This window comes from Theropithecus gelada, chromosome 7b, assembly GCF_003255815.1.
Source record: "Theropithecus gelada isolate Dixy chromosome 7b, Tgel_1.0, whole genome shotgun sequence".
NCBI classification, from domain to species: Eukaryota; Metazoa; Chordata; class Mammalia; order Primates; family Cercopithecidae; genus Theropithecus; species Theropithecus gelada.
In genome coordinates, this window is record NC_037675.1 from 65,264,747 (window position 1) to 65,286,408 (window position 21,662).

The 21,662-nt window shown below is 39.2% G+C and overlaps 1 protein-coding gene across 2 annotated transcripts in view; it reads left to right on the forward strand.

The window, feature by feature from the left end:
- The window catches only part of SYNE2 (spectrin repeat containing nuclear envelope protein 2), a 376,350-nt gene that overhangs the window by 50,293 nt on the left and 304,395 nt on the right, over positions 1–21,662 (forward strand). For both annotated transcript variants that reach the window (XM_025391361.1, XM_025391362.1), the window contains exon 2: positions 8,207–8,336. In XM_025391361.1, the coding sequence (XP_025247146.1) occupies positions 8,258–8,336 (79 nt within the window). In that variant the 5' untranslated portion in view covers positions 8,207–8,257. The remainder of the gene's footprint in view (positions 1–8,206; positions 8,337–21,662) is intronic.

Here is a 21,662-nt window from a genome sequence, read left to right on the forward strand (position 1 = left end):
CAGGAGTTTGAGAACAGCACTGGGAATGTAGTGAGACCCTGCCGCTACAGAAAATTTAAAAATTAGCCAATTATGGTAGCGTGTGCCTGTAGTTCTAGCTACTTGGGAGGATGAGGTGGGAGGACGGCTTAAGCCCGGGAAAGTTGAGGTTTCAGTGAGCCATGATAGCACCACTGTACTCCAGCCTGGGTGACAGAATGAAAACTTGTCTTCAGTAACAATAAACAAAACAAAACCAAAACCCCCAAATAGCTTATGCCATTGGTAAAAACGTGTATATTAATTTACATGTATTTTAAAACAATTCCACATTATTCCACTTCATTTTAGAAGCTTTAATGCCACTACATTCTTCACCCAACCTTTGGTTATGTTTCTGAAGATTTTATTAACTTTTAAGAGTAGTTTCATTTAAGGTCAGGCATGGTGGCTCATGCCTGTAATCCCAGCACTTTGGGTGGCTGAGGCAGGGTGATTATCTGAGGTCAGGAGTTCCAGACCAGCCTGGCCAACATGGCAAAACTCCATCTCTACTAAAAATACAAAAATTAGCCATGTGTGGTGGTGCGCGCCTGTAATCCCAGCTACTAGGGAGGCTGAGGCATGAGAATCGCTGGAACCCGGGAGGCAGAGGTTGCAGTGAACCGAGTTTGCACCACTGCACTTCAGCCTGGGTGACAGAACAAGACTCCATCTCAAAAAAAAAAAAAAAAAAAAAAAAAAGTTTTATTTATTTTAATATTAAACCCTGGCTTAGTTATATAATTCTAGTAACTTTTATTTGAAAGGAAAAAGTAAGGCCAGAAGGAGTACCCAGGAAAGCTCTTCTGGGCTGGAATTTACCTGGGCACAGCCACTGTGTTCTCTTCAAGGGAGTCAAAACACAGTGATAGATTTCAGTTGCTAGAGACCCGGGAGACTCCATCTAGCCCTTTAGCCTAACCCTCGCTCCTCTTTCTTTCCTTGTTTTATTATTTTTTTTATTTTGGAGACAAGGTCACCCAGGCTGGAGTGCAGCGGCATGAACACAACTCACTGCAGCCTTGATCTGGCTTCCAGTGAGGTGGGAACCCCAGCCTCTGGAGTAGCTACGACTACAGGTGTGTGCCATCATGCCCAGCTAATTTTTTTGATTTTTTTGTTGAGACCAAGGCTGATTTCGAAGTCCTGGTCTCAAGCAGTCCTCCTGCCTCTGGCTTCCTAAGTGCTGGGATTACAGATACGAACCACTGCACCTGGCCTTTCACTCTTTCTTCTGCCTTCCTTTTTCAAAGCCTTTCTAGCTTCTGAATTCAAATCCTGAGAAGTCCCTTGAAGCTTTTCTTTTCTACTGTGTTCCAGTTTCTCATGAGTCTTATTTGATAGGTAAATTCCTCCCTAGAAATGTCAGCAGTTTCTCACCAAAAACAATTGCGTTGGAAATGTCATCAGTAAGTCTCTTCAGTTATATCCTCATGGCCTCTGTAACATGTTTTGACAAATAATTGTACTACGACAGTATTTGGGTCAATAAGCTAACACTTCCAATTGATTCAGTCTTCAAAGTTTGGTTTTGCTTTTGATAGACATTTCTAGAAGCTCTAAGAAATTGTCCAGGGGGTAAAAAAAATTATGAATATATCTTTTGCCTTGTTTGCTAATAAATTTTCATGATTAAAAACAGAAACTTCTGCCGGGCACGGTGGCTCAAGCCTGTAATCCCAGCACTTTGGGAGGCCGAGACGGGCGGATCACGAGGTCAGGAGATCGAGACCATCCTGGTTAACACGGTGAAACCCCGTCTCTACTAAAAAATACAAAAAACTAGCCAGCCGGGGTGGCGGACGCCTGTAGTCCCAGCTACTCGGGAGGCGGAGGCAGGAGAATGGCCTGAACCCGGGAGGCGGAGCTTGCAGTGAGCTGAGATCCGGCCACTGCACTCCAGCCTGGGTGACAGCGCGAGACTCCGTCTCAAAAAAAAAAAAAAAAAAAAAAAAAAAAAAATAAAAATGAGGATGTGGTCTGGAAAAGGATCTAAGCAAGAATCTGGGGAATGCTATTTTAAATATCTTAATCTCATTTTTCCTATAGGTCTCTAGNAAAAAAAAAAAAAAAAAAAAAAAAAAAAAAAAAAAAACAGAAACTTCTTAGACATCCAGCTATTTTAAGGTCTAGACTGGTTTTTGGGGGGTACTATGTTATCTGATTTTTTTCTGACACCTTTATTATTTATTTATTTATATTTATTTACTTTTTAGAGGTAGTCTCTCTGTGTTGCCCAGGGTTGCCTTGAACTTCTGGGTTTGAACAATCCTCCCACCTCAGACTCCTGGGTAGCTAGGACTATAGGCATGTGCCTGGTCTTTTCCTACATCTTTAATATACAATACAGTGAATTCCACATGCCAGTTGAGGACAGGAATACTTCTTGATTCTCCAGTTACCAAATTGTCTTTATTCTATTTTTATTTTTAATATAAATACAACAAATGTTTCTTTCTCCTGTATCTGATACCTTATATTTGATTAATATTCAATTAAATGGCCATTCTTTTTTTTTTTTTTTAATTTCGAGACATTCTATATATTTTTTAAAATTTCAACTTTTGTTTTAGATACAGAGGGCACATGTGCAGGTTTGTAACACGGGTGTATTGTAACCAGGTGGTGAGCATAGGACCCACTAGGTAGTTTTTCAACCCATGCCCCCCTCCTTCCCCTCTGGAAGTCTGTAGTGTCTTTTGTTCCCATGTTTATGTCTATGTGTTCTCAATGTGTAGCTCCCACTTTTAAGTGAAAACATATTATTTGGCTTTCTGTTCCTGTGTTTATTCGCTTAGGATTATGGCCTCCAGCTCCATCCATGTTGCTGCAAAGGCTACGATTTTAATCTTTTTAATGACTTTTAGTATTCCATTGGTGTGTATGCACTACATTTTCTTTATTGAATCCACTGTTGATGGGAACCTAGGCTGATTCCATGTCTTTGTTATTGTGAGTAATGTGGCAATAAACTTACGAGTGCACGTGTCTTTTTGGTAGAAAGATCTGTTTTCCTTTGGGTATATATGCAGTAATAGGATTGCTGGGTTGAATGTTAGCTCTGTTTTATGTTCTTTGAGACATCTGCAAACTGCTTTCCACAGTGGCTGAACTAATTTACTTTCCCACTGACAGTTTATAAGCATTCTCTTTTCTCTGCAGCCTCACCAGCATCTGTTGTTTTTTGACTTTTAGTAGTAGCCATTCTGACTGGTGTGAGATGGTATATCTTGGTGGTTTTTGATTTGCATTTCTCTGATAATTAGTGATGATAAGCATTTTTTCATGTTAGTTGGGCACTTGTAAGTCTTCTTTTGAGAAGTGTCTATTCATGTCTTTTGCCCATTTTTTAATGGGGTTGACTTGCTTGTTGATTTCTTTAAGATCCTTGTGGATTCTGAATATTAGGCTTTTGTCAGTGCATAGTTTGCAAATGTTTTCTTCCGTTCTGTAGGTTGTTTACTTTGTTGATAGTTTATTTTGCTGTGCAGAAACTCTTTAATTAGGTCTCATTTGTCAATTTTTGTTTTTTGTTGCTTTTGCTTTTGGAGACTTAGCCAAAAATTCTTTGTCAATGCTTATGATGAGAAGGGTATTTCCTAGATTTTCTTCCAGGATTTTTATAGTTTGAGGTCTTACATTTAAATCTTTAATCTATGTTGAGTTAATTTTTGTTTATGGTGAGAGATAAGGAAGGGTTCAGTTTTGTTCTTCAGCATATGGCTAGACAGTTATCCCAGCACCATTTATTGAATAGGGACTCATTTCCCCGTGGCTTACTTTTGTCAGTCTTGTTACTATCAGATGGTTGGAAATGTGCAGCTTTATTTCCGAGTTTTCTATTTTGTTCCATTGGTCTTTGTGTCTGTTTTTGTATCAGTACCATACTGTTTTGGTTACTGTAGCCATAGAGTATATTTTGAAATTGGGTAGTGTGATGTTTCTGGCTTTGTTCTTTTTGCTTAGGATTGCTTTGACTATTTGGGCTCTTTTTTGGTTTTATATGAATTTTAGAGTTGTTTTTTCTAATTCTGTGAAGAATGTTCATAGTTTGATAGGAATGGCATTGAATTTGTAAATTGCTTTGATAGTATGCTCATTTCAGTGATACTGATGCTTCTACTCCATGGGCATGGAAAGTTTTTCCCTTTATTTCTGATTTCTGATTTCTTTCTTTCATTTCTGATTTCTTTCAGCACTGTTTTATAACTCTCCTTGAGATCTTTCACCTCCTTGGTTAGCTGTGTTCCTAGATATTTCATTTTCTTTGTGGCTATTGTAAATGGGATTATGTTCTTGACTCTTAGCCTGGATGTTAACTGGTGTATAGAAATGTTACTCATTTTTGTACATTGATTTTATATCCTGAAACCCTGCTAAAATAATGTATCAGTTCTAGTAGGCTTTTGACAGAGTCTTTAGGGCTTTCTAGGTATAGAATCATATCATCAGCAAAGAGAGATAGTTTGACCTCTTCTTTTCCTATTTGGATGCCTTTTATTTCTTTCTCTTGCCTGATTGCTCTGACTGGGGCTTCCAGTGCTATGTTGAATAGGAGTGGTGAGAGTGGACATCCTTGTCTTGTTCTGAGTCTCAAGGAGAATTGTTCCAGCTTTTGCCCATTGAGTATGATGTTGGCTGTGGGTTTTTTCATAGATGGCTCTTATTATTTTGAGGTATGTTCCTTTGATGCCTAGTCTGTTGAGGATTTTTTTAATCATAAAGGGAACTGTTGGATTATATAAAAAGCTTTTCTGTGTCTATTGAGATGACATAGGGTTTTTGCTTTTAATTCTGTTTATGTGGTGAATCACATTTATTGATTTGCATATGTTAGAACCAACCTTGCATCCCAAGAATAAAGCCTACTTGATCGTGATGAATTAACTTTTTTATGTGCTGCTGGATTCAGTTTGCTAGTATTTTGTTGAGAATTTTTGCATCTATGTTCATCAGAGATATTGGCCTGAAGTTTTCTTTTTTAGTTGTGTCTTTGCCAAATTTTGGTATTAGGCTGATGCTGGCTTCATAGTATGAGTTAGGGAGGAGTCCCTCCTCCTTGATTTTTTGGAATAGTTTCAGTAGGATTTGTACCAGTTCTTCTTTACACTTCTGGTAGAATTCAGCTGTGAATCCATCTGGTCCAGAGCTTTTTTTGGTTGGTAGGTTTTTAAAAAAATTATTATTGATTCAACTTCAGAGTTTGATATTGGTCTACTCAAGATTTCAATCTCTTCCCAGTTCAATCTTGGGAAATTGTGTTTCCAGGAATTTATCCATTTCCTCTAGATTTTCTAAGTTGTGTGCATAGAGTTGTTTGTAGTATTCACTGAGAATCTTTTGTATTTCTGAGGGATCAGCTGTAATATCATCTTTGTCATTTCTGATTATACTGATTTGGATCTTCTCAGAGACATTCTTACCAAATTCAAGGTACTGTCCAAATAATGCTAATGCTAATAGGACTATTTGGTATGAAATGCTATTTTGTAAAAAGTACACTGTTAGGTTGTTTGAGTTGCTATAAAAAAATACCATAAAATGGGTAGTTTGTAAATGACAGAAATCTAATCCAAGATCAAGTCCGGAAGATTCAATGTCTGATGAGGACCTGTTTCCTCATAGATGGCTATCCTCTCAGTCTATCCTCACATGGTAGAAGGGGTAAGGGGTCTCTCTTGGGCCTCTTTTATTTATTTTTATTTTATTTTATTTTATTTTATTTTATTTTATTTTATTTTATTTTATTTTTTGAGACAGAGTCTTACTCTGTCAATCAGGCTGGAGTGCAGTGGTGCGATCTCGGCTCACTGCAAACTCTGCCTTCCTGGTTCAAGCGATTCTCCTGCCTCAGCCTCCTGAGTAGCTGGGATTATAGGTGCGCGTCACTACGCCTGGCTAATTTTTCTATTTTTAGTAGAGACGGGGTTTCATCATGTTGGTCAGGCTGGTCTCGAACTCCTGACCGCATGATCCGCCCACCTCGGCCTCCCAAAGTGCTGGGATTACAGGCATGAGCCACTGTGCCCGGGCTGGGCCTCTTTGTATAAGGGCACTAATCCCATTAATGAGGATCACCTCCAAAAGGCCCTACCTTCTAATACCATGATATTGGGGATTAGATTTCAACATATGGACTTTGGGGGATGTGAGAACTCAGTCCACTGCAACTCCTGACAGTCGCATCCATCTCCAGCTTCAAGTGACAGGGCATGCTGTCTCCTTTGCTCTCAGAGTACCTTCTGTACTTGTTTATTAGATGATTTTGCTTCATATTGTGTTCATTTATCATTCTCAGAGGATTGAATCTCTTGAGAGCAGCATCCAGTCTATATGATTATTTGTTGTGCAAATGAATGAAAACAAAAATAAATGACATGTGGCACACTTGCTCACCTTAGGAGGCACCATCGTGTGCTGGTTTAGAGCATGAACTCTGAAGCCCACACCACCTGGATTCAAGTCTTGGCTCCATCATTTATTACCTGTGTGTCCTTAGACAATTGTGGTGCATCTAAGCTTTGTCTTTTCAAATGTGGAGATAACTATAGTTCCTAACTCTTACCATTTTTATAAAGATTAAATGAGGTTGTATATACAAAGTGCTTAAAACAGTGCCTGTATACAGTAAGTACTGTATAAATGGTTTCTACTATTGCTATTATCCTTTTTTTTTTTTTTTTTTAAATAGCGATGACATGGAATAGTGTGTGCCCTTAGAAAATTCATTCTAGAATTCAATCCTTAGGGTACCAAAATGAAGAAGTGCTTTGTCTCCACTTTGGGTTCAGGAACCCCAGAGTATGGGAAGGGGTGGTGGAGGTCCTCAGTACATCACAAAGATGAGGATGTTTGTATCTTTATCACTCATCAGGCTGCCAAGGCTCATGGTGAACTAATAAACAGCCTTTCCTTTTGGTTAGAATCTCTCAATTCCACATAGCAACTCTTTTACCTCAGGCTGGTTGTGATTCATCTTAATTCAGAGGATAAAGAAATTAATCATTAATTAGTCAAGTTGATTTGGTAGCTGAAATCTTTAACAACAGTGATCCATGCAAGAGATAAAAAAGGGATGTGGATGATAAACAGAGGGGGCAGGCAGGATTGAAAGATTTTTGAACTAGGAGGGACTGTTTAATGATTTTTATTCTTTGTATTTTTTGAAGTGTTCTGTTTAATATTTAATATGATTGATTGTATCTAGCTGTTGGCCTTATATTTATCTTTTAGTTCCCTCCCACCCCAGCATTTTATTATGTAAAATTTCTAGTATACAGCAAAGTTAAAGGAATTTAAAAGTGAATACCTACATGGTAAACACATAGATTCTAACATTAATATTTTGCAATGCTTGCTTGATCACAAAGCTGTAGTTATCCATCCCTATGTATACTCCCAATCTACTTTATATTTTTACATGCTTGGTTAGGTTTATTTTATTATTTAATCATCCATATGGGAGAAGTCAGTGTTTCATACTCATCCTACAGAAACTAATAGTGGTAAATAAATACATGAAGCAATGCTTTTAAAGAAGTATGGAGTAAAAACTGCTCTCACTGGAGGGGTTCTTTAAGAATCAAGGTGGGGCGAGGGGAAGAAATGTGTAGGTGGAAAAATAAGCCCTTGGGAAAATAATTCAATATATTAGATAACTCATTAAAATACTCTTTTTGATATATTAGATTTTTAGTTTCACTTTTCAGGCTATGCAGGCTCAGCTCTTATTGTTTCCAGTAAATGGCAACATAACTGGGGCAGAAAAGGAACTAAGTTTAAAAAAAAAAGTTTAAAAAAAAATCCTTGAAGTTGAAGGCTAACAATCACGTAACACTAACGCCTAAGATATCAGTTTGTGTCAACTTTCCTTCCTCTAGACAAGTTATTACATCGAATTGCCTCGCTTTCCTTTTCACCACTGGTATAGAATCCACAATGCTAATTCTTCTGGAGTTCTGAAAGCAGCTCCAAATGGCATGAATAGGTCATAGGGCAAAATCTTGATTATGATTCAAAAAGAAGGCGTAGTTACTTTGTTCTTCATGAACCACGGAAACACACACTAGAAAGCCATACTTGTTTTGGAGGACAGTGTTTGGTTGCTGCTGTTTTCTGGCAATGCATGTTTACTAGAAACAGAGCTGCAAAGTTATTAATGAACATTTATCCATTTCACTTTCAGTTCACTTCTTCAGTTGAGATGGACATGATATAATCGCCATTAAGTCAAAGAATGGCATCTAGTCCTGAGCTTCCCACTGAAGATGAACAGGTTTCCTGGGCCATCGACGATCTCCATATTTCATTGCAAGGTAATTAAGATTGGGTGGGGGTAACACCTACAGAAACTGTGGAAACCTTATTTTTATCTAGTTGCGAATCATACTGATTTCTGTCTCTCTTATGGAGATAAATATATCTGTATTTTGCCAACTGTAGAAACCTTTTAGTATATTTAAATGTCTTTATTTCTGTCTTAGCTCTCTGGGAAAGTAAGGAATACCTGGAAGGAGTTTACTATCTCCAGTTTCTTACTGAGTGTATGTATTTTATTTGCAGTGAAAATTAAATAGTAAACTGTAGTTTGCTTGGCATTGTTTGTACTCACTTCGTATCTCTTTGTGTAGCTTCTTTTAAATGCACATCCTTGCCAGGCACGGTGGCTCATGCCTGTAATCCCAGCACTTTGGGAGGCCAAGGCAGGTGGATCACCCAAGGTCAGGAGTTCGAGACCAGCCTGACCAACATGGGAAAACTCTGTCTCTACTAAAAATACAAAATTAGCCAGGTGTTGTGATGCATGCCTATAATCCCAGCTACTTGGGAGACTGAAGCAGGAGAATTGCTTGAACCTGGGAGGCGGAGGTTGCAGTGAGCTGAGATTGCACCATTGCGCTCCAGTCTGGGCAACAAGAGCGAAACTCCATCTCGAATGAATGAATGAATGAATGCACATCCTTATTTTGTCCTGATAGGAAGAGAGGTAATATTATAAATGAGTGACCTTTCACTCATGTGAATCATGTGTGCGCGTATATAAGGGCTGTCATTTTTAAAAAAGTACTTCTTGTGGAGTTTGGCAATGTTTGTGTTGTACTTTGAAAATTCACTAGCCACTAGACCTTCCACCTTTGTTGATGAAGCAAATTTTGGAGTTGAGTAAAGTTAGCTAATATAAAAGAAATAAGGCTATTTCTTTGAAAATATTTATGCAACTATGTATTTTAAAGTAATTTTAAGATTATGGGCAGTATTATGCAGCATTTTTAGAATGTTACTTAAAGTCATAGATTCTAAGTCATTTATGGTAAAGATGTCAAAATTACTTTTTTTCTGATATTTTCCTTTAAATTAAAGATCTGTTTTGATGCCATATTGAGTGATTTGGCAAAAAAAAAATCTGTTTTGAATGATTTGCTTCTATATTTTGAGCTGAGATGGAAATCAATAGCTGTTAGAATAGACAGTATCTGTATGTATCAGCCTTTTCAAAGTAATTATTGTATAATTTGTATACAGTAAGAAACATTTAAATTGTTGAGAGGTTATACTTGAGGTAAGAATTTTTAAAATTTTCAGTAAGGACTTAAAAAATAGTGTCTGAATATTCAGATGTGGTTGGAATCAAGCTTTCATTTAACTGGAAAAAAATTCTTGTTTTTCTATGATGTTTTGGTTGCATGTGATGTTTTGGCTGCAATAAAATAGGTAAATCAAATTTCTAATGTTGGCTCTGCCAATCACTAGTTCTTTGAACTTGGAGGAGAGACTTCATCTTTTGAGTCTCAGTTTCCTCATTTGTAAAATGTGAATGAGAGTTCCCACACTGCAGCTGCATTTTGAAGATGAACAGTAAGGGAGACAAAGGGGCTTAGCACAGTGCCTCACACAGACTAGGGACTCAATATGTACATCGTACTTTCTTTTTCTATATTTATGGCCAAAATCTTAGTCTCAAAGTTATTTCTTGTCCAAGAGCACATGGCTGGAGTAGAAACTTCATGATATATGGGAAAAAATTGTAAACCAGACGTCTGGTTTTTTTTTCTGCTTTTTCATTTGTTTGTTTTGTTTTAACATTTCTATTCAGTGGCTCCCTATCATGTGTGGGATGAAGTCCAGACTTCTTGGCATGGTTCAGGCTTTTGCTGGTCCAGTGCTTGCCTTTCTCTCTGCTCTTATCTCTCACCATGCCCCATAAGCACTCTGTGCTCCAGGCCCACGGTTCCTTTAGGGGCCATACTCTCCCTGGTCCGCCAGCCTGTGTTCTTTCATTCAGATTGTTTCCCTTGTAGCTCCCCCGGCCCCTCCTCCAGCAGCAGAAATCATCCTCCCATCCATCCTTCATACATCCTTTATCCATTCCCAGGTCAATTAGAATCAGTTTCCTCTGTGAGCCCCGCTCTCTCTTAGGCTGAGATAATGTGCTCCCTCCTCTGTTCTCCTGTAGTATCTCTTTGAGCACTTGTAGTATTATAATTATTACACATATCAAGTAATATTTTCTTCCCCACAACAGAGTGGACATTTTGACTTTTATATAGCATGCTATAACTTATGTAGCACTTTTGCATACATTATCTCATTTGATCCTCACAACCACATTATGAGGTAGATTTAAGAAAAATCTTTGACAATTGAGAAAGAAGCTGTGGCTCAGAAAGAATGAATTACGTGCCCAGAGTCCCACAGCTAGTGAGCAGCGGAGCTGGGTTTTGACTAGGACAGTTTTCTTTGTATTGTTCCATACCCTCTTTGATACACTTCAAAGAACAGTTTGAAAGAGGGAGTTTCCTTAACAACTTTCCCTGGAAAATTCATTAAATCTTAGCCTTAACCTGTTCAACCCATAGCAAGTTTTCACATCCAGAATATGGATGGACATCTTTAAGTAATATTAGTGATCTCAGGCTCATAAGTAGCTCAAAATAATTAGCACATTACTGAGAAATGAGTGGTTTCTTATAGCATGTTTTGAATTATAGTAGTTGTACAATCTGCTTTCCAATTGGAGAATAGTATGGACTGTTTTGCAATGTAAATGTGATATACATGCACTGGTCAGTCTGAATGATTTCCTTTCATGATGTATTTAGAGGAATTGTGGCGCTGGACACATTGCTGTCTAGGGGGACTGGTGGAAAGCCAATACTATAATGTCAAGGTGATGCTGGGCAGTCTGTTCACATTAGCCAGGTACCCTCAAGAGATATCAGCCAAGAAGTTCCCATGCCTATAAGATGAAGACTTTATGGCAAAATGAATAGATTTCCCAAAGTTAAGTTCCATATTGTTATCAGTGAATTTGTAATGATTCTTTCAGCCTAAGTTGTTAAAGGAAAAAAGGAAAGGAGGGAGGAAGGAAGAAAAGAAAGCAGATACTTGTATATATTTCTGAAGGCACCTTTGCTTTCATAGCAGGATTATTAGCTATTTGAGAAAAAAAGTTGATGGACAATATTATCTGCATGAAGTACTACTGAACCAAGGGCTGTCACACAGCAAGCAGACTCGTATTTCACAAAATTCACATGTGCTTAATGATCCCTGGAGTAATACGAGAAAAGAGATTTCATGTAATATAAGAGGCTCAGGATCACTGCTCATAAGAAAGTTTTTATTATTTTTTTTGTTTCAGAACCTTTTCTTAGAGGCAGATAGAGACAGTAGAATGGCCTAATTAACTGATACAGTCTGCTTTATTTTAGCAAAAACTTAATCTAAGGTGAGACAATTGTGGCAACACCCTGACTCAGAATAACACATGCAAGAAAAGATTAAAATGTCTGAATTGAAATGTAGTGATTCATCATTAATATGTTATGAAAGCAGATAGCCCATATGTACAGGGCCTAAAAGGAATCAGCCCTGAAAATCAGGCTGTGCTTTGCCGAAATTCATAGAGCAGGACGATAAGCAGGTGACTTCATCTTTCTTTTCATTGATTTTTTTTGTGTGATCTTTGAGAAAATATCTTTGTAAAGCCAATTTGAGGGTACCCTCCCTCTTTTTTTTGAGCGAGGGTCTTGCTGTGTCACCCAGGCTGGAGTGCAGTGGCATGAACACGGCTCACTGCACTCACAAACTCCTGGGCTCAAGTGATCTTCCCACCTCGGCCTCCCAAGTAGCTGGTACTACAGGTGCACATCACTGCGCCTGGCTAACTACTTTATTTTTTGTAGAGATGGGGGTCTTGCTATGATACCCAGGCTGGTTTTGAACTCCTGGACTCAAGTGATCCTCCTACCTCAGCCTCCCAAAGTGCTGGGATTACAGGTGTAAGCCACCATACCTGGCCCTGAGGATACTCTTTATAGGTAGATATTTATGTTTTCTGCATGTAGTGAAGAGGATGGTGTTGGACTGTTTGAATGGTTAGGAAGAGAAAGGAATGGTATTTATGAATTTGAGTGGTTTTGTATAAAAATGGAATTCATTTTAGTTTAGTGCATTATGTATTACTCTGGGCAGTACACATTTTATTTATTCATATATATATATATATATGTATGTATATTTTTTTCTTTTTTCTTTCTTTTTTTTTTTTTTCTGAGACAGAAACTTGCTCTATCACCCAGGCTGGAGTGCAGTGGTGTGACCTCAGTTCACTGCAACCTCTGCCTCCTGGATTCAAGTGATTCTCCTGCCTCAGCCTCCTGAGTGGCTGGGATTACAGGTGCCCACCACCACGCATGGCTACTTTTTGTATTTTTAGTAAAGACCATGTTGGTCAGGTGTGTCTCGAACTCCTGATCTCAAATAATTCGCCTGCCTTGGCCTACCAAAGTGCCAGGGATTACAGGCGTGAGCCACCACACCTGGCCAGCAGTCCATATTTTAAATGATTTTGAGATATGGAAATTCAGGCTATTAAAATGATAATAAATGGCTGTTTAAAACTTTTTAAATTTAATTTAATTTTTAATTTTTTTTTTTTTTTTTTGAGACGGAGTCTTGCTCTGTTGCCCAGGCTGGACTGCAGTGGCCGGATCTCAGCTCACTGCAAGTTCCGCCTCCCGGGTTTACGCCATTCTCCTGCCTCAGCCTCCTGAGTAGCTGGGACTACAGGCGCTCGCCACCTCGCCCAGCTAGATTTTTGTATTTTTTAGTAGAGACGGGGGTTTCACCGTGTTAGCCAGGATGGTCTCGATCTCCTGACCTCGTGATCCGCCCGCCTCGGCCTCCCAAAGTGCTGGGATTACAGGCTTGAGCCACCGCGCCCGGCCAATTTTTAATTTTTAAAATTAAAAAATATATATGGGGGGAAGTCTTGCTATTTTGCCCAGGCTGGTCTTGAACTCCTGGCCTCGAGCTATCCTCCCACCTTGGCCTCCCAGAGTGCTGGGATTATAGGCGTGAGCCACTGTGCCTGGCCATAAATGGCTGTCTTTAAAAATTATTTGCTTTACCAAGATGCCCATTATAGAATTCCTTTAAATCTTTCCATTTGGATTTCTTCCGTGGCAAAGTAATAGATGCTTCCTTTTCTTTGATCCTAAGAAAATAATAACTGCATACTTTGTCAGAAACAACATCTGTGCTCAGCCCTTTGGGTGGGAAAGGTATGCCCAGGGAACAGTGTTTCGAAGTTTTGGATAGATATGATTTTGAAAGCAGTAGGGGTAATGTTGGATAAGTATCACAGGGCTTTAAAGTTAGATGGGATTTTCTTTGCAATTCAGTGTAATTTGAGACCAAAGTAGGAATCCCTTCCAAAGTATTTCTGAGATTTAAGATCCTTCGTGGAGTTGAATCGAAACCCAATGGTTTGGGGTTTTTGCTTTTGGGCAGTGCCTACCTATTGGGTCTTAAGAGTGACAGTTACATGGTCACATGTCAGGGTTGTGCCTGAGGGGATTAATCTGGCTTTGAGGTACAGGAAAGCTGCAAAAGCATGGGCAAGTAGTTGGAGAAACCTATTAGGAAGTATTAGCAAATATCTGGGTGTTGGGTACTGTTTGCCTGGGCCTAAGTTATAGCAGTGAGCGTGAAAGTACCAGACAGATAAGAAAATCTTTAAGGTGGAAGACTCACTAGGAATTTGCAACAGTAGATATGGATAAGGTAGATAGGCTCCACGGTTTTGAAGTTGAGCTGCTTGGGATAATAGTAGTAGCATATATAATGCCCAAATTACTAACTTTATTTAGTGTGTTTTGTTTTGAAACAGAAGTCTTGCTCAGTTGCCCAGGCTGGAGTGCAGTGGCACGATCTCGGCCCACTGCAGCCTCCGCCTCCTGGGTTCAAGCAGTTCTTGTGTCTTAGCCACCTGAATAGCTGGGATTACAGGCATGCGCCGCCATGCCAAGCTATTTTTTGCATTTTTAGTAGAGATGGGGTTTTGCCATGTTACCCAGGCTTGTCTCAAACTCCTGGGCTCCATAGATCCTCCCACCTTGACCTTCCAAAGTGCTAGGATTACTGGTGTGAGCCGCCTATTTAGTGTATTTTTTTATGAGGCATGATAGTATCAAATATGAAGGCCATTAAATATTATTTATATCAATGTGCTTAAAATAAATTTTTGCAGATAAAAGGTGCTTTACAAAGAAACTCTTGAGAACTTCTCAGTTATAGAAAGATTAAAAGCGTGATTCAGGTGGAGGATCTATCTGAAAGTCAGTAACAAGCGAAATTGACTGTGTAGGCAGACTCATCTTGAGAAATTTTAAGTGGCAACTGTAGGCAATTTTGAACTGTTTTGGATACTTTATATATTTTAGATTTAAGTTACTTTTTTTTTTTTTAAGTTACTTCTTTTTAAACAGGTAAATATAACTTGTTGGTCATAAAGTACATAATGAATTTCTGTAACAGGAGCAAATTACTTGGCTTTCAAAAACAACATAGGCCAATGCTTTAGAAAAACAACATCCAGATACAGAATATTGTCATTAATTAGACACTGAACTAGGAATGAGTGTGGATTCTATTACCTTTACCACCACACAGGAGTTAACTTGGAAGCAGTCCTACCAAGATGCTGGTGAATGCTTAACCATCTGCATGGACCTGTATAGAAACATTCAGCCCAGTTACTGTGTCATTTCAAACAAGGCTCATATGTTTTGTTTAATGCTGTTATTGTCTAGATGACATATTTTAAAAGATTAAAAAACCCTACATGTCTTCTCGGTAGGTATCCTTACTTGGTAGGGTTCAGTAGTGAAACGTGAGTCCCTGTAGTTAGGTTATTACTCCGTTTAAATTTATTTATTATTTACTGAGTATCCATCTGAAGGGAGGCTTTCAATTTCTGGACCATTTTTAGAAGCATTAAAAATTATCCAAGCTTAGTGGGTTAGGTTACAAACATCGTAATGGAGATGCAATGTTTAATTTTATTCATTTACTCAGTAAATGCTAAACCCCAATCATGCACAGTGGTATAGGTGTTAGGAGTACAAAGAAATAAATTGGGCACCTTCAAGAAGCATGTAGTCTAGATGTGCATTTGCTTGTTGATGTCGTGTGGAAGTGAAAAAATAGCCTGGGATGCAAATATAATCATTCTTAGGAGATGAGTTGACGTCTTTAACTTTAAAGGGTTATGTTTCTAATTGTGGTATCCATTGTACAGATTCAACCAAAATATGACCAAAAATGTTGTCTGGAATATCTTTCTATGTTTCATTTTTAGGGAGGTGAAGAATAAAAAACATACCGTATATAGCATTATTTGCAATGTGAGTTATAAATTCCTCTCACTGTAAAAATGAAACAGTTTGGTTGGAACTTCCCTGGAGATTGTTGTCTTCTTACTGTTCTTATCCTTGCATTTCCTCTCATCTTTGGATATTACTTGCTGCAATAATCCTTCAGAGTTCCTCGAAGTATGTTTTAGGTACATTTGATATTCCTAAATTGTTACTGCCAATCAAGTTTCTGAATATTTTAGGTTTTCAATAAAAATTTTATTATGAGTGACTGAGTGGCCATTTTATATATTTAAAAAAGTTCTATAAAGTACCCCAAATTAGAAGAACTTTTGAGTGTTCATGAAAATTGTCAGATAGGATGGAAACATGATTTCTTTAGGCTTCAGGCAGTGAAGTGTGTCTATGATGTTTTGGGGCTCAGCAGTGCTTTAGTATTCTGTTTATGAGAGAAGATGCTGTTCTACCTCATAACCATGAGTGAATGAAGCCATGTGAAGTCTTAGAAAAAGGAACAGGATTAATAAAAGCTTCTGGGCTGGCGCAGTGGCTCACACCTGTAATCCCAGCACTTTGGGAGGCTGAAATGGGACTACCGCTTGAGCCCAGGAGTTTGAGACCAGCCTGGGCAACATAGTGAGACTCTTCTGGCTCCACAAAAAATAAAAAAAAAAAATTAGCTGGGCATGGTGGCATTCACCTACATGTCCAGCTACTTGGGAGGCTGAGGTGGGAGGATCGCTTGAGCCCAACAGTTGAGACTGCAGTAAGCTATGATCGTACCACTGTGCTCTAGGCTGGATGACAGAGTGAGACCCTGTCTTTAAAATAAATAAATAATTAAGTTTTTAAAAAAGGATTCTGGGTGGAATTTCTACCCATTTTCAGTAAAGTCCCCAGTGTGGGATTTTGAGGTTAATGATGAATGAAGAGTGAGAAAATATATTCGCAGGTAGTACTTTTGCTTCTCTAACCAATTCAGATTACTCAGTTATGATAAATAAAAGCAAATTATCTTTGGCTGGTTAGATGCTTATCACACCAGAGAAAGCAATCAAGCTATAGTCCCTCACTGGCTATCAATGTTTTACTATAACAATGCAAAAGCTTCTAGAAGTTCCTCTTATCATAGTAACTGATACTGTCTTTTGCTGTGTTTTCTTGGAAGGTTGTTTGCCTTGATATTATCAAGCTTTATAATCTTTTTTTTTTTTTTTTTTTTTTTGAGACGGAGTTTCATTCTTGTTGCCCAGGCTGGAGTGCGATGGCACAATCTTGGCTCACTGCAACCTGTACCTCCTAGGTTCAAGTGATTCTCCTGCCTCAGCCTCCTGAGTAGTTGGGATTACAGGCATGCGCCACCATACCTGGCTAATTTTGTGTTTTTAGTAAAGATGGGATTTCTCCATGTTGGTCAGGCTGGTCTCGAACCCCGATCTCAGGTGATACGCCTGCTTTGGCCTCCCAAACTGCTGGGATTACAGACATGAGTCACTGCACCTGGCCTTAAGCTTTATAATCTTAAAAGTATTCTAATTAAATGAAAAATAAAATAAGAGCTTTTGTGGTATTTGCACTGTATAGTGTTTTTCAGAATTTTTAAATTTTTATTTATTTATTTATTTTTTAGCTTGAATATAGAGTTTTGGCTTCTGAGAACTTTGATTCTGTTTTTGCCAGGAATTTGGGGATAAGCTTACTTTATTCTGGGTCAGTTACATTTTGAAAACTGGGGCAAGATAAATCCAGGGTCATTTAGAGTCTTGTTAAAGTGGGTTAACAAAGATTTCATTCATTCCTTATAGAAATAAAAATCCTTTTTAATTAGCCCCATGAGATACAAGATTTTCTGAGCTTTTCTGTATCCATGTATGTTGGGTGGTGGTGTAATTATTCAGAGCTTGAAGTAGTACATTAGAAAAACAAAACTTAAAATAACATTACCTTTAAGATGGAAAAACTAAGAAGTTAATATGTTAAATTGTAACCATTTGCTGGATTTAGTGTATGGTTTAACACTCTGAATTGGAGGTCATTCTAAATGTGCCTCTTCTAAACATTACTTCCCTTATCTAATTTCAACATTGGTGATTACAGTTTCCTGGAGTAACTCCCATTTTTCTAAATAATTCAGGGAATTTTGGTAAAAGATAACTGCATTTCTGTGTCTCAATATGTATGAGAGCCACAGTTTACTACCACCAGGTATTTTTATAGTCATTTAAAAGTGGCGGATGAAAGGATATGAATGATTTAACAGAGATGGAATGTCTGAAGTTCTGAATGTGTGTCTCTTTGGAGGAGAGACATCAGATGCTAGATGAATAATTTACTGTCATTGAGGGTCTGTGCGGTGATGCATGTTGGGCGAGCATAGGAGGGAAAAGGCAGAAAGAGTAGCCGCACGCTTTTGCTGTTGTCTTGTTGGGTGGAGCAGCATTCACTGGTCAGGCACTGGTTTTTTCCATCTTTACTGCACAGGGGATTTCATCAGTGCTGTTATGTTTTCCATCTTTACTGCACAATTTCATCAGTGGTGTCGTGTTGTAAGATAAAGGGCACCTGGCGCGAAGGTGGAACACAAAGAGCCCTTCTCAAATTTGAGAAACACTTAAGATCTTTCCAAAATATTGGAATCGTTTGCTTTTTCTTCAGTTAAGTAGCATTTTTAATAGTGGGAACTAGGTCTGCTGTATATGTCTGTCTGCCTCCATCTGAATGCTTTGTGGCAAACTTCCGGGGAGTTTTGATGTCTTCATAATAAAATGTTTCAAGAGTCCAGGTGAATTCACATTTCCCACTTCATCACATAATTATAATTTTTATGAGCATAGGTAAAACTGCTCGCTGATTCATTCATGCGGCAAATGTTTTCTGTGACCCTGCCTTGTATCAGGCATTATTTTGGGTAAGAGAATACCGAAGGGAATAACTTCAGTAAGCTTCATGTGCCCATGGTGCTTATATTTAAGCTAGACTAGATTATAATCAAGAAGTACATCAGCGCATGGTAAAGGCTGTGCAGAAGATTTAAGTGAGTTTATATCATAGAGCTTGGGTGACTTCTTTAGATCAGAGAAGGCCTCTCTGAGAAGGGACAGTTTAGGAGCGATTGAATAACAAGGAACTGCCTGCAAAGAGCAGCATGAAAGCAGGTCCAATCTGAGGCAGCAGGTCAAAGAAAAGCTCTAGGATAGAAGCAAGGTTGGTGAATTTATGGAGCCGAAGAAGCCTATTGTGGCTGGATTGTGGTGGGCAAGGGGTGGCCTGACCTGGTGGTGGACCGAATGAGATCACCTATGGAGCGTGTAGTAAGAGCAGACCTTTGGGTCTTCCCGTGTTTAGAGGTCAAGTGGAAGAGGAGGAACAAGGAAAGGACACTGAGAAGGAGTAGCCAGTGATAAGGAAGGAAAAGCAGGTGAACATGATGGCATGGAAACACCTAGATGAATGTGTTTCAAGATGGTGGTATGGTAAAGCATATCAGATGCCACACAGCAGTCAAGTAAGGTCAGTACAGAGAGGAGCCCACTGGATTGGGTTCATAGGATTTGTTGTGATGGCTCTGACAAGGGTAGCCACTGTCAAGTGGTGGAAATGGAAGCCTGACTCTGCATTGAGGAAAGAATAGGAGAATGAGGAAGTGGAGAGAGTCACTTAATTTGTACTTTCAAGAAACTTTGCTGTAAAACAGGGATATCAGGCACATGATAAAAGGTACTTTTTTTTTTTTTTTTTTTAAGGTAAGAGGTACTATTTCATTTCTTGTTATGCTTTTCTTAGGTACAGGTCAGTTTACTCTGAAAGCCCCATTCATTTATTTGTTCATTCATTATTCAACACATATTTTTGAACACTTACTGTGTATAAGGACTGTGCTGAGCACACGGGGTAGTACATGGCACATCCTCTTCTAAAATATATCCTCTGATTACAGAGATACAAGCACATAGACTATCACAGTATCAAGGGGTGTGTGCTCCAAGCGAGGCCAGACTTGGTACTATGGAAGTATGGAGTAGGAGTACCTAACCCAGACCCGAGGAAGGCTCCCCAGAGAATATGATTCCTAAGCTTTTACCTAAAAGATGTTAGCACATGAGCAGTGTGCAGATGAGAAGATGCTGCGGGCAGGAGACGCCAGAAGATGAGCTGGTTGTAGTACGTTCAAGAAAATGGATGTTCAGTGAGACTGAGGATTTAAAGGAGAATTAAAATTTGAAGGAGAATGTGAAGAAATGAGGGGTCATATAAACATATAGGGGTTTGGAATTTTTCCTAAGACCAAGGAGAAGCAGTGGAGGGATTGTGAACAGTCACAGAGCTGGTTTTACAAACTCCCCCAGGCTGCAGTGTGGCATATAGTCTTTAAGGGAGTGAGGGTGGAGGCAGAAAGACCAGCTTAAATCTGTTAGGGTGGTCCACCCAAGAGAGAATGGTGTCCTGATGTAGAGGTGGCCGTGGAGATGGAGAGAAATAGATCTTCAAGAGATATCATCTAATAGGTATCAGGGCTTTTTGATTGACTGGGTATGGGAGAAGGAGAGGGAAGGATGTATCACAGATGATAGGTTTTGGCTAGGCGTGGTGGCTCATGCCTGTAATTCCAGCACTTTGGGAGGCAGAGGCGGGTGGATCACTTGAGGCCGGGAGTTCGAGACCAGCCTGGCCAACATGGTGAAACCCTGTCTCTACTAAAAAATACAAAAATTAGCTGGGCGTGTTGGCATGCGCCTGTAATCTCAGCTACTCTGGAGGCCGAGACAGGAGAATCGCTTGAACCCGGGAGGTGGAAGCTGCAGTGAGCCGAGATCACGCCATTGCACGCCAGCCTGGGGGACAAAGCAAGACTCTGTCTCAAAAATAAATAAATAGAAAAAATTATAGGTTTATTCTTAGGCAAATCAGTAGATGATAGAACCATTTACTGAAAAAAAAAAAAAGTGCAGGAGAACAACTTTGGTTGGAAAGGGAGTTGGTTAGAGATGATGACTCAGTTCTGGAAATGTCGTTTGAGATGTCTATGGAATAACCATGTAGAAATACCCAGACAATAATGGCATATATAGGAGAGGTGACACCTGGGCTGAAGGTGAATACTTGGGAGTCCTTAGTGTGTAAATGGCAATTTATTCCTTTGGAGTAGATGAAAATATCTAGAAAAAGAGAAGGGTCTAGGCAGAACATCACACAGATAGAAAAAGCAACACAAGCCCATAGCAGAGATTGAGAAGGGATGTCCAGAGAAGTAGGAAGAAACCCAAGTGAATGTGGTATCATGAACCCCAGAGAAGGAGAGTATTTCAAAAAGGAGAGGGTAGGCAACTGTCAGAAGTTTTAAGATATCCTATAAGTACCGAGAAGTATCCATTAGGTTCAACAATGGAAATATGTAAGTGGCCTAGGTGAGAATTAAGTAGAGTGTTTGGGACAGCCCAGTTTATAATGCGTTGAGACATGAGTGGTAGATAAGGAAATGAAAATAGCCAGAGTAGACAACTCTTTCAAGAAGTTTGGATTTGAAGGGGAGGCGAGAGATAGGGTAGTAGCCATGGATTTGGCATTTCAGCTGATTTTGAACTATAATGAAAAGAACACGGATTTTGAATCAGACACATCTGGATTTGAATTTCTCCTCCACCAGATGTGAGATCCAGAGCATGTTATCCAAGACATAGTAGACTTTCAATAGATGTTTTGTTTTATTTTTTGAGACAGGGTTTCACTTTGTCACCCAGGCTGGAGTACAGTGGCATGACCACGGCTCACTGTGGCCTTGACCTCCCAGGCTCAGGTGCTTCTCCTACTTCAGTATCTTGAGTAGTTGGGACTATAGGTGTGTGCCACCATGCCTGGCTAATTTTTTGTACTTGTCTTAGAGACAGGGTCTTACCTGGTTGCCCAGGCTGGTCTCGAACTCCTGGGCTCAAGTGATCCTCCCACCTCAGCCTCCCCAAGTGCTGAGATTACAGGCACAAGCCA